Here is a 15,186-nt window from a genome sequence, read left to right on the forward strand (position 1 = left end):
AATCAGCCCCAGGAGTGTGGTCTGCTTCCAAGTGGAGGCTGATCCCTGAAGGTCTGCCAGTGTGGAGCAGCTTTTTCTTGAAGGAAGTCCCCAGGGTTTGATGTCCTAGTGGAGCTCTGTCCTGTGCCTAACACCACTGTGTCTTCTAGCTGGGAAAACGCTGCAAATCTTTAACATTGAGATGAAGAGCAAGATGAAGGCTCACACCATGACAGATGATGTCACCTTCTGGAAGTGGATCTCTCTGAACACCGTTGCCCTCGTGACGGATAACGCCGTGTACCACTGGAGCATGGAGGGCGAGTCCCAGCCTGTGAAGATGTTTGATCGCCACTCCAGCCTCGCTGGCTGCCAGATCATCAACTACAGAACTGATGCCAAGCAGAAATGGCTCCTGCTGACTGGAATATCTGCTCAGGTACTTTACCTCCAGGAAGGTGGGGAAACCCCAGAGATTGTCTTGTTGTCTCCTTCTACAGGAGCAGGACTGATCTGTTTGTTTTATTAAACTTAAATGCTCATCTCAATCTTCAAATAACAAACTTAAGTGTAACTGAAAATCTCACATTGCTATAATTGGATTTGTAATGATATGAACACTAGTCTGAAGTGACAAGAGTCTGAAGTGATGCTGTTGTAAGAGGAAGCTTTAAATGGCAGCATATTGACCAATATTAAATTAAATTACTGTCACAGTGCCTGTTTTTCCTGACACTTGTTCTTTTTTGTGTAGCAAAACCGTGTAGTGGGGGCAATGCAGCTGTACTCTGTGGACAGAAAAGTGTCCCAGCCCATCGAGGGACATGCAGCCAGCTTTGCACAGTTCAAGATGGAAGGGAATGCTGAAGAATCCACTCTCTTCTGTTTTGCAGTAAGAGGGCAAGCTGGGGGTAAGGTAAGGCTTGGTTCTAAACATATTGTAATCTTTAGTGACTCACCCTGGTTCTCTGCTTCCAGGAGAACAAGTGGTTTAATGCAAAAAGTTGCATTTAAGGAAGAAAGTGAAGGACTGTGTCAGTCTGGATATGACATGTGGTGCATGCAGAGCTTGGACTACCTGGTGTAGCAAGAATCTGTGAGTGGAGAAGTTAAGTGGCATGTCATGACCAGCCCAGTTAGCTGCTTGAAACATGTGACTCTCAGCTTCACAGGCTGAACTTGAGGGAAAAACTGTGGTAATCTTTCTTTGATGCTGATCCCTGGTATCAGACTCAAATAATTTCCAAATTATTGGATGGAAATAAAAAAAAAAAAGTAAAGCAATAGTGTTGCAGGGCTAAATAATGATCCCATGTGAATGCTGGAATTATGTGAGTTACAGCAAAACCAGAGCTAGATTCAGAGAAACATCTTCAGAACTGTCTCTGCAGAATGTGAACCAAGTTAAAAGATTGCATCTAAAGTAACCTTACTGAATCCTGAGGCTTCCAAGTAATTAGAGGTAACTAAAGATCATATTTAACTGGTACATGAACACCAGGTGCCACACCTTTAGCCAGTGAAAATATTTAGGAAGATTAACTTAGTTTGTCTTTGCATAAACCTGGAATTAAGGCTGAGCAGCAAGAGAGCTGCTGTAATTTCATTGTTGAATCTATTGTTAAATAAATTAGATGCAAGAATTAATCTTATCTCTTGCACAGCTGCATATCATTGAGGTTGGCACACCACCCACTGGGAATCAGCCCTTTCCAAAGAAAGCTGTGGATGTCTTCTTCCCTCCTGAAGCACAAAGTGACTTTCCTGTTGCTATGCAGGTATGACAGCTGCAAAAGGTCTGCAGCTTCTCTGGGTGGATGTGACAGGAGCAGGGAGGGCACTGGGAGCCAGCTGCTTAATGTGGGCCTAAACTGGTGTGACTGGTGTGGCTGCTGCTCCTGCTTCAGTAGTGGGAAAGTAAAGGTGGAGACAAGCAGCATTCAAAGGCAGCATGTTCTTATTTATAGAAGAAATATCCATATGTTTTAACTGCTTTTCAAGCTCTTCAAACGTCATTCTGCTGTGATAGTACTCAAGTAAAAATAAAACAGCACTTCTGGCTGTCCTGAAATGGCCCAGCTGTTCCAAAAGCACCAACTCATTTATCCAGTGCCAAATTTGAGTAATCTATTTCTGTTTTGCAGATCAGTGACAAGCATGACGTGGTGTTCCTCATAACAAAGTATGGCTACATCCACTTGTATGACCTGGAAACTGGCACCTGTATCTACATGAACAGGATCAGTGGAGAGACCATTTTTGTTACTGCACAGCATGAAGCAACAGCTGGAATTATTGGGGTCAACAGAAAGGGACAGGTAAGGAGACTTGGCCTGGAAGCCACTTCTTAGCTGATCCCACTGGCTCTTCATGATGCACTGCAGGGTTCATGTCTATGAATAAAAATTCAGTTTCCAGAAATGTTCACTTTGAACTCTGCTCAGAGCATGTGGGGTCTGACAGTGTTGTGTGCCCCAAAATAAATTTGCTGTTCTATCTCCATACTTAACTACTTTATGAACAAGTTACTCACATTGTACAGCCATGCCTTTAGCCCACACTGATTTTGGGTGGATTGTTTGTTGAACATGGGGAATATAGAGCAGATTTGTTCCTGGTATCCTCTAGGATTGATTACCTAAGACATTGAGTTTTAGAAAGATCCCTGTATCCCTGAAAGATCCATTGTATTTCTGTGTTTCTGCCTCTGCAGATACTTCAATTAAACTGTTAATTGCCTGCTTTGATGCAGACAATGGATGACATTGGTTCATTCTGACCAGAGGCCTCTTTAATAAAAGGTTAATTATGAGTTATCAAGGGATGAAAAACTTTCCATGAATGCCCTAACTTTCCTCTCAGGAGTTACTTTAGCCTTTGGCTTACTTTTGACACTTGGGCTAACTGGATGTTTCCCCTGGTGGTTTCTCCAGGTGCTGTCAGTGTGTGTGGAAGAGGAGAACATCATTCCCTACATCACAAATGTGCTGCAGAACCCTGACCTGGCGCTACGGATGGCTGTCCGCAACAACCTGGCGGGGGCCGAGGAGCTCTTTGCCAGGAAATTCAATGCACTCTTTGCACAAGGGAACTACTCAGAGGCAGCAAAAGTGGCAGCTAATGCCCCAAAGGTAAAGTGTTCACAATAGCACTGAATTCTACTGGCTTCAGGATAGCTCAGTGAATTTTTCTAGTGGCAGGGGCACAGTCTTGTTACTGCTCATGTCCCAGGGTAGTTTGGTGCTTCACAGGTACCTTGGGTGATGACAGTGGTTGCAAGCTGGATGATCTTGGAGTTTGTCAAGCCCACAGAGGAAGGGAGGAGTAAATGATGAACTAATGGCTATGATTCATAACATTTCTGGTACTCACCTTTACTTCTCTAGTGATGCAAAAAAGTGTCTGTGAAAAGACAACCTCTAGCTGAGGGTGCACCTGGAAACAGGATAAAAAACCCAGGCTAAGCTAAATTCAGATGAGAGGAACTTGCTTGCAAGGCCAAGCGTGTCCTAATTCTGAACTTAAATCTGCATTGCTACTGAAATAAATATAATGGGTTATTATAGCACATTTTCTGTCAAAGCATCTCAGTGTCTGAGCTGGTGTTCAGCCATATTGCTCCTGACATTCTGGGCTGGCAAAACATAGAAATGCTTGTGACAGCTACAGTGACATTACCTCCAGCTTCCTGGAGAAGCTCTTGCCAAGCCACAACAGCAGAAAATTGAAGTGGATCTCTCTCTCTCTCTCTCTCTCTCTGGCAGGGAATCCTGCGTACTCCAGACACCATACGCCGGTTCCAGAGTGTTCCAGCTCAGCCAGGGCAGACTTCCCCTCTCCTGCAGTATTTTGGCATTCTGCTGGACCAAGGGCAGCTGAACAAGTATGAGTCACTGGAGCTCTGCAGACCAGTGCTCCAGCAGGGCCGCAAGCAGCTCCTGGAAAAATGGTTAAAAGAAGATAAGGTGAGTTTGTGGTTGATACTTTCAGAGGTGTGGGGGGAAGGAACAGCACTGCCTGACAGCCTCCCCCCTTCCCAGGAAAATTCAGCTGGGAGCTCAGCAGTGACAGCAAACAGCTGAGCAATAGGTGCTCACTCTACCTGTCACTATGACTCAAACTACTGCAAGGGAATTGATCAATTCTCACTCATTCTGCATTTAAAATCACAGCAGGCTGTGCAGAGCATGGAAAGCTCTGAGCTGCTGCTGGGCTTTGCCAAACCAGTCCGTTGGAAACTGACTGCAAGTGCTGTGAGCTGTGGTTACAGCTGTGTAATTAATTGGGGAGACATGCTGGTACAATGTGTCACCCAGTTCTGGCTCTGAAAATTCATTGAACTGCTGTAGAGCGTGAGGAGCTGAGCCCACTAGAGCCCTGCTGGGAGAGTCAGCTCAGGCTGTCAAGCTGGGGCTTAATTCTTTGAAGTCCAAAAGGAAGAGAAATGAGGAAGAGGGTGGTAGAGCATCTCAGCATGGCACTCCCAGGGTGGGCTGACTGCATTTCTGTTTGTGAGCAGCTGGAGTGCTCGGAGGAGCTGGGAGACCTTGTGAAATCTGTGGATCCCACGCTAGCACTTAGTGTCTATCTGAGAGCCAACGTTCCAAACAAGGTCATCCAGTGTTTTGCTGAAACAGGACAAGTCCAGAAGATTGTTTTGTATGCTAAGAAGGTGAGAGAAAATTTAATTGCTCTATCTGTCCTGTATTTAATAATAGCTAGTGCATGTTCCAAAGTAGCTGGAAGTAACTGTGGGGAATCTGAGAGCCTGTACAGTATTTACTTTTGCCTCAAGTTTTTCATGAATAGCTACTGTTAGACTTCACACATGGATCTTTCCCTACTTCCCCATGTAGCCTTTTCCAAAAGAGGAAATCCTGGCTGGGTTGTGTAATCTCCTGACAGTAGCTTTGACTGAGCTCTGTATTTACCAAGGTGTGTGGTGCTCTTGCTGAGTTCTCACTTTCCATCATCATCTCAGGTTGGATATACTCCAGACTGGATCTTTTTGCTGAGGAATGTAATGAGAATCAGCCCTGATCAAGGACAGCAGTTTGCACAAATGCTCGTTCAAGATGAAGAGCCTCTTGCAGATATAACTCAGGTAAATAACTTTATTGCTGTGAAATGTTGACTTCAAAGCATTAGATTGGTAAGAGGAGCCCTGCTCAAACCATCAGAGCAATGAGTTTGGACTTAGCTATTGATGCTTAAATATACTTCCAGTTCCTAATCAAAAACCTAAATTTCTTTCTTTTTTTTTTTGTTTTTTTTTTTGTTTTTTTTTTTGTTTTGTTTTGTTTTGCAGATTGTGGATGTCTTTATGGAATATAATTTAATCCAGCAATGTACAGCCTTTCTGCTGGATGCACTGAAGAATAATCGTCCCTCAGAAGGTCCCCTGCAAACACGTTTACTTGAGATGAACCTCATGCACGCCCCTCAGGTACTGCTCAGACTCCCTGCAGCTGGACATGGCAAACACTGCTGGGAGTGCTCAGGAACTGAGTGAAAATGTTCCCTGTTCCTTCCAGGTTGCAGATGCCATCCTGGGAAACCAAATGTTTACTCACTATGACCGGGCTCACATAGCTCAGCTGTGTGAGAAGGCTGGTTTGCTGCAGAGAGCACTCGAGCACTTCACAGACCTCTACGACATCAAGCGTGCCGTGGTTCACACTCACCTCCTCAACCCTGAGGTAAGGCATCAAACACCCTGCACCTGCAAATCCTGCCTCCAATAACTGCTCTTTGCTCAGGTCTAAGATGCCTTATGTGTTTTTGCAGTGGTTAGTGAATTATTTTGGGTCCTTGTCAGTAGAAGACTCTCTGGAGTGTCTGCGTGCGATGCTGTCCGCTAACATCCGTCAGAACCTGCAGATCTGTGTCCAGGTGGCTTCCAAATACCACGAACAGCTGTCAACACAGTCACTCATTGAGCTCTTTGAGTCCTTCAAGAGCTTTGAAGGTGAGTCTGTACTTCTGCAAGAGGAGCTGTTGCACACCTCGTTACAGATGTGTGTCTGTCTGCTGAAATCTAGAAAGCCATAATCAGCTTCAGTATTTAGGCCTCAAACTGTGTTGAAACAGATCTAAACTTTCAAGTTTCCCTGTTTAGGGTGGATACCACTATTCAGTTGCATAATTTGTTTTTCTGAAATCCTGGAAAATGTTTGGAGATCTAGAAAAACCTAGAATGCTGGCCTCTTGCCTTTGTCCAAAATGGGTGCCTTTAATTTCTGTAGCCTTTGGGATTTGTATTTTTAATTGAGACCAGCAAATAATGTGTTTACTGTTTCTCTGCAGGTTTGTTTTATTTCCTGGGCTCCATTGTAAACTTCAGCCAGGATCCAGATGTGCACTTCAAGTACATTCAAGCTGCATGCAAGACAGGACAAATTAAAGAAGTGGAAAGAATCTGCAGGGAAAGCAACTGCTATGATCCAGAACGTGTTAAAAACTTCCTCAAGGTAATGTTTGGGTAACACTGGAATGTCTGGGGCTGTTGGGGGTTCTGACAAAATATGGTATGTCACTAGTGAAATGAGGCAGCTCTGTGAAAACAGATGAGTTGTAACCTTTGCACTTAAGGATCCAAGTGTCCTCAAACCTGAGGTATCTGCCATGTTGACAGTACCTCCTAATGAAGTCTGAGCCTGGAATATTGTCTAAAAAATAAGAATGAGGTCAGTTCCTCACTGTTCTTGCTAAGGTTAATCTGGCTTGAACTCTTAACCTGTAGTAAATGTACCAGCTTACCTAGAACTTGTTAGAAATGTCTGCTATAAAATAGGAAACAGTTTGCTTAACTTGAGAACACCCATAGTGCCAAATGAGTTGATAACTTAATGCTTATTTATAGTGTAATCAACTCCAAGTGAGCAACTACAGAAACAACAGATGAAAAGAGTCAGTTCATTCCATAAATGCTTTCAGATTCAGGGCTGATCTTACTCCTACACATGAAATTTCAGCCAGGTGAGCCATGGTTTAGCTCTGCTGGGAGATGCCAGTGAGTGGGAAATATCCTGACTGATGCAGAGCATTGCTGGAGAGTAGGGAAGGATGCTGTGCTCAAAGTTCAGATTCTGTAGTCTTAGTACTGATCTTATTGACAGACACAACACAGAAATACCTTAGGAACCATGTGGGAGGGGAAAACTTTATCTGGGAACATTTCCTGCCTTCATGTTTGTTGGTTACATAGCATAGTCTTAGATTTTGCTGATCATATCTGAAGATGGCAAAACTCTTCCCAAGAGAATTCTCTAAAACTAACCTGGTGTCACCGAGGTGTAAGGTATGTCATTTGATCAAGCCACCTAAGATATGTTATCAAGCTGTCAAACTCCTGATGAAAGTTATTGTTTTTTGTGCTGTTCCATGTCTGGAATGTGCAGGACATGTACCAGGTAAATCTCCCAGTACAGGCCTCCCTGTGTAAAGTCCTTAAGTGTAATTTATATGTAGGATTATATTCTGGGATGTGCATGTTGGAATAAGTGATCTGAAATATGCATCCGGAATACTGTCTGCCACATAGACTAAGCTTCTGTACTGTAACCATTGTAACCTTATGCTGAAAGTTGGAATGCTTTTAGATAATTAATCTGGTAAGCAGTTTAAGTAGTACTGCTATAGAGCTTAATTCTTACTGTTCTCTAAATCCATAGTTAGGAGGTATCACATGACACATGGCACTCAAAGTTAATTCTGTATCTAAGTTTTACATTATCAACCACAACTTAATCTAGTCTTGGTTAAATTTCTTTTGAAATCCCAGAGTGCTAATCCTGCACACCAAACACCAGTGGCAACCAAAAATATTCTCTATAGCCTAGGCTTGTAATAGTTGTATTGTGTTGTAAAACTCTGTAGAGTCTGCCATGCAAAGGAGCAGGGTTAAACTCCAAAAAGCTTCTTGCTCCTCACTCCCTGCAGTGGGTGTGAGTGCTCTCACTTTACATCTTGCAAACAATTAGCTGAACAACAAGCTGTCATTATTTGGTTGACTGTTGAGATTGGCTTTCCAAATTCAGCTGCTTTGACAGTTTAAGTGACTGTATTATTTGTCTGCTTAAGTCCAAGAGCAAAAGCAAATTACTAAAGCTCTTCTCTTTCTAGGAAGCTAAACTCACTGACCAGCTGCCTCTCATCATTGTGTGCGACCGCTTTGACTTTGTGCACGACTTGGTGCTGTATTTGTATAGAAATAATCTCCAGAAATATATTGAGATTTATGTACAGAAGGTAGGTGACAGCTTGCCCCTTGGCTTCAGTGAGTCAAATTGATCAGTTTTTACAGTATCATGTACAATTACAGGCATCATGTTTAAGTATTGTGCAAACAGATTTGTACCTGAAAATGACATTTAAGTGGTTAATTAGTGGCCTCCAGTAAATTAGCCCTGATGTGAGTCAGGTCTCGTTCTTCAGTCAGGTTAAGCAGTAACTCCCACTCATGTGCCACTTGGTAGAATAACTTTGGAGTTGTTGAGGTGATTTAAGACTCAGTATTTTGGAGTGGGGAGAAGGGGAAGTTTTCCTTTTAACTTCCGGCAGGGACAAAGTGGATTGCTCAGGAGCTCTTCCTGTGGGAGCTAAGTGAGCCACTGGGCTGGGGTGGGAACACCTGCTGACTGAAGAATTGACTTTTAAGCTTTTTCAGAACCTTAGGAAGCTGGGAGTAAAGGTGGGAAGATGGGGTCAATCTTAACAAGTGGAATTCTGAGGATATGTATTGCCTGCCCTTGCTCCCTGACAGCATCCTGACCTCTTTAAATGCTCCTGTGCAGGTGAATCCCAGCCGTCTGCCTGTGGTTATTGGGGGACTGCTTGATGTGGATTGCTCTGAAGATGTGATCAAGAACCTCATCCTTGTAGTCAGAGGTCAATTTTCAACTGATGAACTTGTTGCAGAGGTTGAGAAAAGAAACAGGTATTAAACTTCTACAAGTCTTTTACCAATTCCAGTCTGGCAGTGCTTGCTGCTTATCCATCAGTGCATGTCACACAGCTAAAGCTGGTACTGACACAAGCAGAAGCTGCCACTGGTGAGAGCCAGCTCTAATTCTTGCCTGATGTGGGGATCTCTCCAGATAACTTTGGTGTGTTTTCTTCATAGTGTCAGAAGGTTACACCATTATAATAATGAATCAAAATGTAGGTTAAAACAGAGCACTGGAACTCTGGTTTAGTTCTGACTATCCTACACCAAGACTGGCTTCCAGGGTGTAGAAATCATACAACTGGATATTTACTTACTCAACCTCTAACATGAAAATCACCTTCTTCTAGGCTGAAGCTGCTTCTGCCCTGGCTGGAAGCAAGAATTCACGAGGGCTGTGAGGAGCCTGCCACTCACAATGCACTGGCCAAGATCTACATTGACAGCAACAACAACCCAGAGAGGTTCCTGCGTGAGAACCCCTACTATGACAGCCGTGTTGTTGGCAAGTACTGTGAGAAGAGGGACCCTCACCTGGCCTGCGTGGCGTACGAGCGTGGACAGTGTGACCTGGAGCTGATCAATGTATGTATGCCAGGCTGCTGCCTCTTGATTGACTGCTGACATCAGTGTCATGGGCTGCATTGAAAGATTTAGGACAAAAGTATGGTTTTTTAAAAATGTATTAAGCTGGGAAGTGCATGTTTGTAACACAGAAGAGGGGGTGGCTGTTTAACCTTCCTCTGCAGCTTAATGAGAAACTCTCCTGCTCATCCTAAAATGGGAGGTTAATGGAGTAACAAAGGCTGAGATTTCAGTCTGCCCTCAGTTCAGAGTTACAGTACAGTTTTCTGTAGGCTCCATAGCCTTGCCTTTCCTCTGAGCAAGCTGTGCCTCTCTCCAGGTGTGCAATGAGAACTCCCTGTTCAAGAGTCTCTCCCGCTACTTAGTTCGCCGTAAGGACCCCGAGCTCTGGGCCAGTGTGCTGCTGGAAAGCAACCCCTACAGGAGACCCCTGATTGACCAGGTACAGCTGCAGGACACTCACAGCCTTGCCTGTCCCAACTGGATTTGCAGAACCTGACATCACTCATTTCTGCATGCCTTGCTCTGCCTGCAGGTTGTTCAGACTGCTCTGTCAGAGACCCAGGACCCCGAGGAAGTCTCTGTCACTGTGAAGGCCTTCATGACTGCAGATCTTCCCAACGAGCTCATTGAACTGCTGGAGAAAATCGTTCTGGATAATTCAGTGTTCAGTGAGCACAGGTGTGTGAAATGAAAGCTAAGCCACAGGAAACTTGGAGTTACTGCTGTAATGTGAAACAGCAAATAAACTAATACTTTCTCCAGAGGGGAGGGTGAATTTCTTGATCATTATTTGCTAAGTACTGTTTTTTTCCCTCCTCAGGAACCTGCAGAACCTTCTCATCCTTACAGCTATCAAGGCTGACCGCACCCGTGTCATGGAGTACATCAACCGCCTGGATAACTACGATGCCCCTGATATAGCCAATATTGCTATCAGCAACGAGCTGTTTGAGGAGGCATTTGCTATCTTCAGGAAGTTTGATGTCAACACATCAGCTGTACAGGTATCTTCAATTCTCAGCCTGTACAAACTCCCTGTGCATCCCCCACAAGGACTTTGCTGGTGCTTAACACCAGTTAGCAAAGTGCCCAAAGCTGCTCAGTGTCTTGTCTTACAAAGCAGACGCTGTTTCTGTGAAAATAGGTGAGTTTTAACCTTTGCACTTAAAGGTCCAAGTGTCCTCAAACCTAAACAACATTTGTTTATTGAAACTTTGTAAGCCTAAAATCACTCACGCTGTATGGGTTGTATGGAGTTAGTCCCTGTCTTTTACAAGCTGTGGATCCATTGAGGAACTTAGATAAACTCCAGCTTAGTGTGTTGTAAAAGTGACCCTCTTAGCCTTCCTGAGAGTGGCTGATTGTGGTTATCCTTTCCCCAGGTGTTGATAGAGCACATTGGGAACCTGGACCGTGCGTACGAGTTCGCCGAGCGCTGCAATGAACCTGCAGTGTGGAGCCAGCTGGCCAAAGCACAGCTCCAGAAGGGGATGGTGAAGGAAGCAATTGACTCCTACATCAAAGCAGATGATCCTTCCTCATACATGGAAGTTGTTCAAGCTGCTAATGCCAGTGGTATGATTAAGTTTTGTTTACATCTTGGCTGTTGATGATGCTCAGCTCCTTTGCCTGGTCTGCTCAAACTGCAGTTCTGCCAGACCTGTATCTTGGTGCAAGTAGAGGAATCTGGCCCTTCAAGGACTGCTCTAAATAAGAGTGGGAAAAGGTAGTGTATTCCATCTGCAGATAATCAGTGGCCTGTAATTTCTTTCTTTAGCTAGCTGGAGACTTCTTTCAGAGTCTTTGTATGAAGTTAAATAAGATTTTAGTTAGGCCCATTTTGAGATTATTTGATTAATGCGTAATTGGCAGTGTGAAGGTTGTTGATTGTTGGGGCTGTAGAAATATGTCAAAATTAGGCTCAGATTGTTTAAGTTAAGCACAAGTGTCCCCAGTGGTGTGAAATAAACATTCTGAACTCCTTTCCATAGGAAACTGGGAAGAACTGGTGAAGTATCTGCAGATGGCACGCAAGAAGGCCCGGGAGTCGTATGTGGAAACAGAATTAATCTTTGCTCTGGCTAAAACAAACCGCCTGGCAGAGCTAGAGGAGTTCATCAATGGCCCCAACAATGCACATATCCAGCAGGTGAGTGGGGCTGACTTTGTTTTCCTGACTCACAGAGGGGTGTTGGGAATTCTCTCTCTTTGGATATGCACATAGATCTTTAAATCCATTTTGACAAGGGCTTGAATGCCTCACATTGAATGTAAACCACTGGCTGAAAAGGTGCTGGAATAACCTGGCTGTGCTGTGCCCCAGGTTGGTGATCGCTGCTACGATGAGAAGATGTATGAAGCTGCCAAGCTCCTGTACAACAACGTGTCCAACTTCGGCCGCTTGGCCTCGACCTTGGTGCACCTGGGCGAGTACCAGGCAGCCGTGGACGGCGCTCGCAAAGCCAACAGCACCCGCACGTGGAAAGAGGTGAATTCCCTGCCCCTGAGCTCAGGGCCTCAAAGCTGGGGCCTGCTCAGGAGCCTTGGCTCTAAGCAGTAACACAACTCTCAATTCCAGGTCTGCTTCGCTTGTGTGGATGGAAAAGAATTCCGCCTGGCTCAGCTGTGTGGGCTCCACATTGTAGTGCATGCAGATGAGCTGGAAGAGCTAATCAACTATTACCAGGTAATTAGGCTGACTCCTGTTGTACAGTCAGTTCTGTCATGGCAGCCCTGCCAAAATCTGGGATTCTGGATTGTTTCTGATGTGAAATGTCTCTGTGTGTCTCTAAGGATCGTGGGTACTTTGAGGAGCTGATCACTATGTTGGAAGCAGCACTTGGGCTGGAGCGAGCACACATGGGGATGTTCACAGAGCTGGCAATTCTCTACTCCAAGTTCAAGCCACAGAAGATGAGGGAGCACTTGGAGCTGTTCTGGTCTAGAGTTAACATTCCCAAGGTGAATATCTGAGGCTTTAAATTTAACTGAAAACGCACCTTTTTGGGCTGTCTGTACCCAGCTTTTGCACAAGCAACTCCTGGGGTTATTAATGGCACTAAAACCTGAGCACTGCTGGAAATTCCAGTTAACAAATATTGCTAATTCTGCCTTTTGCTTAGGTTCTGAGAGCTGCAGAACAAGCCCACCTCTGGGCTGAACTGGTGTTCCTGTATGATAAGTATGAAGAATATGATAATGCCATAATCACAATGATGAATCACCCAACAGATGCTTGGAAAGAAGGCCAGTTCAAAGATATCATCACTAAGGTATTGCTTTCCTGGTGAAAGTTATGTCTGTTTTTCTTTTGGATTTCCCCACAATCAAACTCCTGCTCTGAACATGCATCTTTACTCCTCTGTAGGTGGCCAATGTGGAGCTGTACTACAAGGCAGTTCAGTTCTATTTGGAATTTAAGCCTCTGCTGCTCAATGATCTGCTGATGGTGTTGTCCCCTCGGCTTGACCACACTCGTGCTGTCACGTTCTTCACAAAGGTAATTTTCCTGCTATCCAGATTAAAACAAAAGCTGGGTAAGCATTGAGCTGTAGTAGCATTTAAAAATGCTTAGCTACCCCCCTGCCTGCCAGGGAAAATGCTAAGAGACTTCCACAAAAACTGACTTAAATGTGTCTCTTTGATTCCTTGAAGGTTAAACAGCTGCCCCTGGTTAAGCCTTACCTGCGCTCTGTTCAAAATCACAACAACAAATCAGTCAATGAGTCCCTCAACAACCTCTTCATTATTGAAGAAGATTACCAGGTATGTCTTGTCTTGAAGCACTTCATTCTGGATTTACTTCATATTCTCAGCTTTTGTTTCATGTGTAGAAACACAGAGTTTTCTTTCTCATTTTCAGTAGTTTTTACCTGCTAGCTGTTAACTTTAATTCCTTAAGTGTATGTTCTTCAGCTTTAAAGTGAATTAGTGGTGAGGAACCATGGATTAAGTGGAAAAGTATTAGTGGCTTCCTGAGAGCATTTTGTGTCATTCCTATTGGGGATAGAGTGGCTATGTTATAAGTGTGACAACTTTTATTTAACGCAAACAAACACTGGGTGCCACCAAAAGAAGAGGCAAACAGTTGTGATGTCTGGCTGTTTTACTGTTTTCAGAGAACAGCTGCCTGGTTTTCAGAGACTCTTATTAACCTACTGAAAAATACTGACTGAAAGATCTAAACTCCATGTGTGTCAAACAGCAGCTTCTCAAACAGAATAGCAGATCTCTGCAGGTCTGGCTGGGCTACTTTATCTTCCTACAAGCAGGAATAGAGAACTAGTGGAAAATATTTGCATTTTGTGGGTGCAGTTGTACATCTGAGGTGTGACTTTTTTTTTTTCTGCTTCACTCAGGCTCTTAGGACTTCTATAGATGCTTATGACAACTTTGACAACATTTCTCTTGCCCAACGTTTGGAGAAGCACGAGCTAATAGAGTTCCGGAGGATCGCCGCCTATCTCTTCAAAGGCAACAACCGCTGGAAACAGAGCGTGGAGCTCTGCAAGAAGGACAGGCTCTACAAGGTGAGGCAGCACCCAGGGCAGCTGCACAGCTCTGCCTTGTTGGCTCTTGGTTAACAGCCCCTTGTGGGTTGCTGTGTCCCCTGAGGCTGAGGCTCTGTCCTTTGCAGGATGCCATGCAGTACGCTTCAGAATCCAAAGATACTGAGCTGGCAGAGGAGCTGCTGCAGTGGTTCCTGCAGGAGAACAAGAGGGAATGCTTTGGTGCTTGTCTCTTCACCTGCTACGATCTCCTAAGGCCGGATGTTGTCTTGGAAACAGCGTGGAGGCACAACATTATGGACTTTGCCATGCCATACTTTATCCAGGTCATGAAGGAATACTTGACCAAGGTAAGAGCAGGTGCCCCTCCAACACCCAGAGCTTGTTAGTCACTGTGGTGAATGCCTTGAGACTGTCTGCTTGCTACTAACATTGGTTTGGGCTTTGTCCAATGTCTGTCTGTCCATGTCCACACTTACTTTTCAGTCCATCTGGGGAGAGACTTCGCCCTCTAAGAGGCTGAAACACTTGCAGGCTTCACCCTCTGCCAATGACAGAACCTACATCAGTAGTATTTGCCTGACCCTGGGCAGTGTCTAAAGTAGTTCCAGGCTCCAGGCATTTCCTGTGCTGTGTCAGTCAGGAATCCCAGCTGGGATCAAGCTTTAACTAAATACTAGACTGTTACTAAAACAGCTTTATAGCTAGACCGAGAGATAACTTGTTCTGCTATGCATTTAACTCTAAAATGTGGCTCTGACACTTAATGGCACTAATTATGATTCAACTCTTATTTGAAGTGACTCAGGATGGGGGAACTACTTGGTAATGCTCTGACAGACTTGAACAGACTTGAGTTAAATCCAGCTGTCACTAGCAAGATTTTCCCAGATGAAGCTTTTGGAGTATCTTCCAGTGAAATGCTGTAAATTGCTTAATGATTAAGACCTTTCCAAGCTTGAGTTCAGCTTTCACTTTCATGCAGTCAGTGAAGACTAAAGTGCCTGTTTGTCCAGAAATTTGCCTGGCTGTTCTTTCCAAAGGCAGAACTAGCTGTAGTTCTGTAGCCAGCCTGAAATGCTGTTTTGGGGGAGGTGGGCTGAGCAATACAACTGTTTGTCAGAGATGCCTGCACCAAGCTAACACCATGCCTTTGGTGGGAGT

At 44.5% G+C, this 15,186-nt stretch overlaps 1 protein-coding gene across 2 annotated transcripts in view; it reads left to right on the forward strand.

Annotated features, from left to right (window-relative positions):
* CLTC (clathrin heavy chain) overlaps nt 1-15,186 on the forward strand; it is a 29,945-nt gene that overhangs the window by 9,418 nt on the left and 5,341 nt on the right. For both annotated transcript variants that reach the window (XM_063174064.1, XM_063174065.1), the window contains exons 3-30: nt 150-418; nt 734-895; nt 1,644-1,757; nt 2,124-2,297; nt 2,913-3,110; nt 3,744-3,944; nt 4,499-4,651; nt 4,961-5,083; nt 5,288-5,425; nt 5,514-5,678; nt 5,767-5,947; nt 6,286-6,449; nt 8,104-8,229; nt 8,775-8,917; nt 9,277-9,511; nt 9,831-9,953; nt 10,047-10,192; nt 10,335-10,518; nt 10,897-11,089; nt 11,506-11,663; nt 11,838-12,002; nt 12,093-12,200; nt 12,308-12,475; nt 12,637-12,786; nt 12,882-13,013; nt 13,169-13,279; nt 13,873-14,043; nt 14,151-14,372. In XM_063174064.1, the coding sequence (XP_063030134.1) occupies nt 150-418; nt 734-895; nt 1,644-1,757; nt 2,124-2,297; nt 2,913-3,110; nt 3,744-3,944; nt 4,499-4,651; nt 4,961-5,083; nt 5,288-5,425; nt 5,514-5,678; nt 5,767-5,947; nt 6,286-6,449; nt 8,104-8,229; nt 8,775-8,917; nt 9,277-9,511; nt 9,831-9,953; nt 10,047-10,192; nt 10,335-10,518; nt 10,897-11,089; nt 11,506-11,663; nt 11,838-12,002; nt 12,093-12,200; nt 12,308-12,475; nt 12,637-12,786; nt 12,882-13,013; nt 13,169-13,279; nt 13,873-14,043; nt 14,151-14,372 (4,577 nt within the window). The remainder of the gene's footprint in view (nt 1-149; nt 419-733; nt 896-1,643; nt 1,758-2,123; nt 2,298-2,912; nt 3,111-3,743; nt 3,945-4,498; nt 4,652-4,960; nt 5,084-5,287; nt 5,426-5,513; nt 5,679-5,766; nt 5,948-6,285; nt 6,450-8,103; nt 8,230-8,774; nt 8,918-9,276; nt 9,512-9,830; nt 9,954-10,046; nt 10,193-10,334; nt 10,519-10,896; nt 11,090-11,505; nt 11,664-11,837; nt 12,003-12,092; nt 12,201-12,307; nt 12,476-12,636; nt 12,787-12,881; nt 13,014-13,168; nt 13,280-13,872; nt 14,044-14,150; nt 14,373-15,186) is intronic.

This window comes from Melospiza melodia, chromosome 21 (genome assembly GCF_035770615.1).
Source record: "Melospiza melodia melodia isolate bMelMel2 chromosome 21, bMelMel2.pri, whole genome shotgun sequence".
NCBI lineage: Eukaryota > Metazoa > Chordata > Aves > Passeriformes > Passerellidae > Melospiza > Melospiza melodia.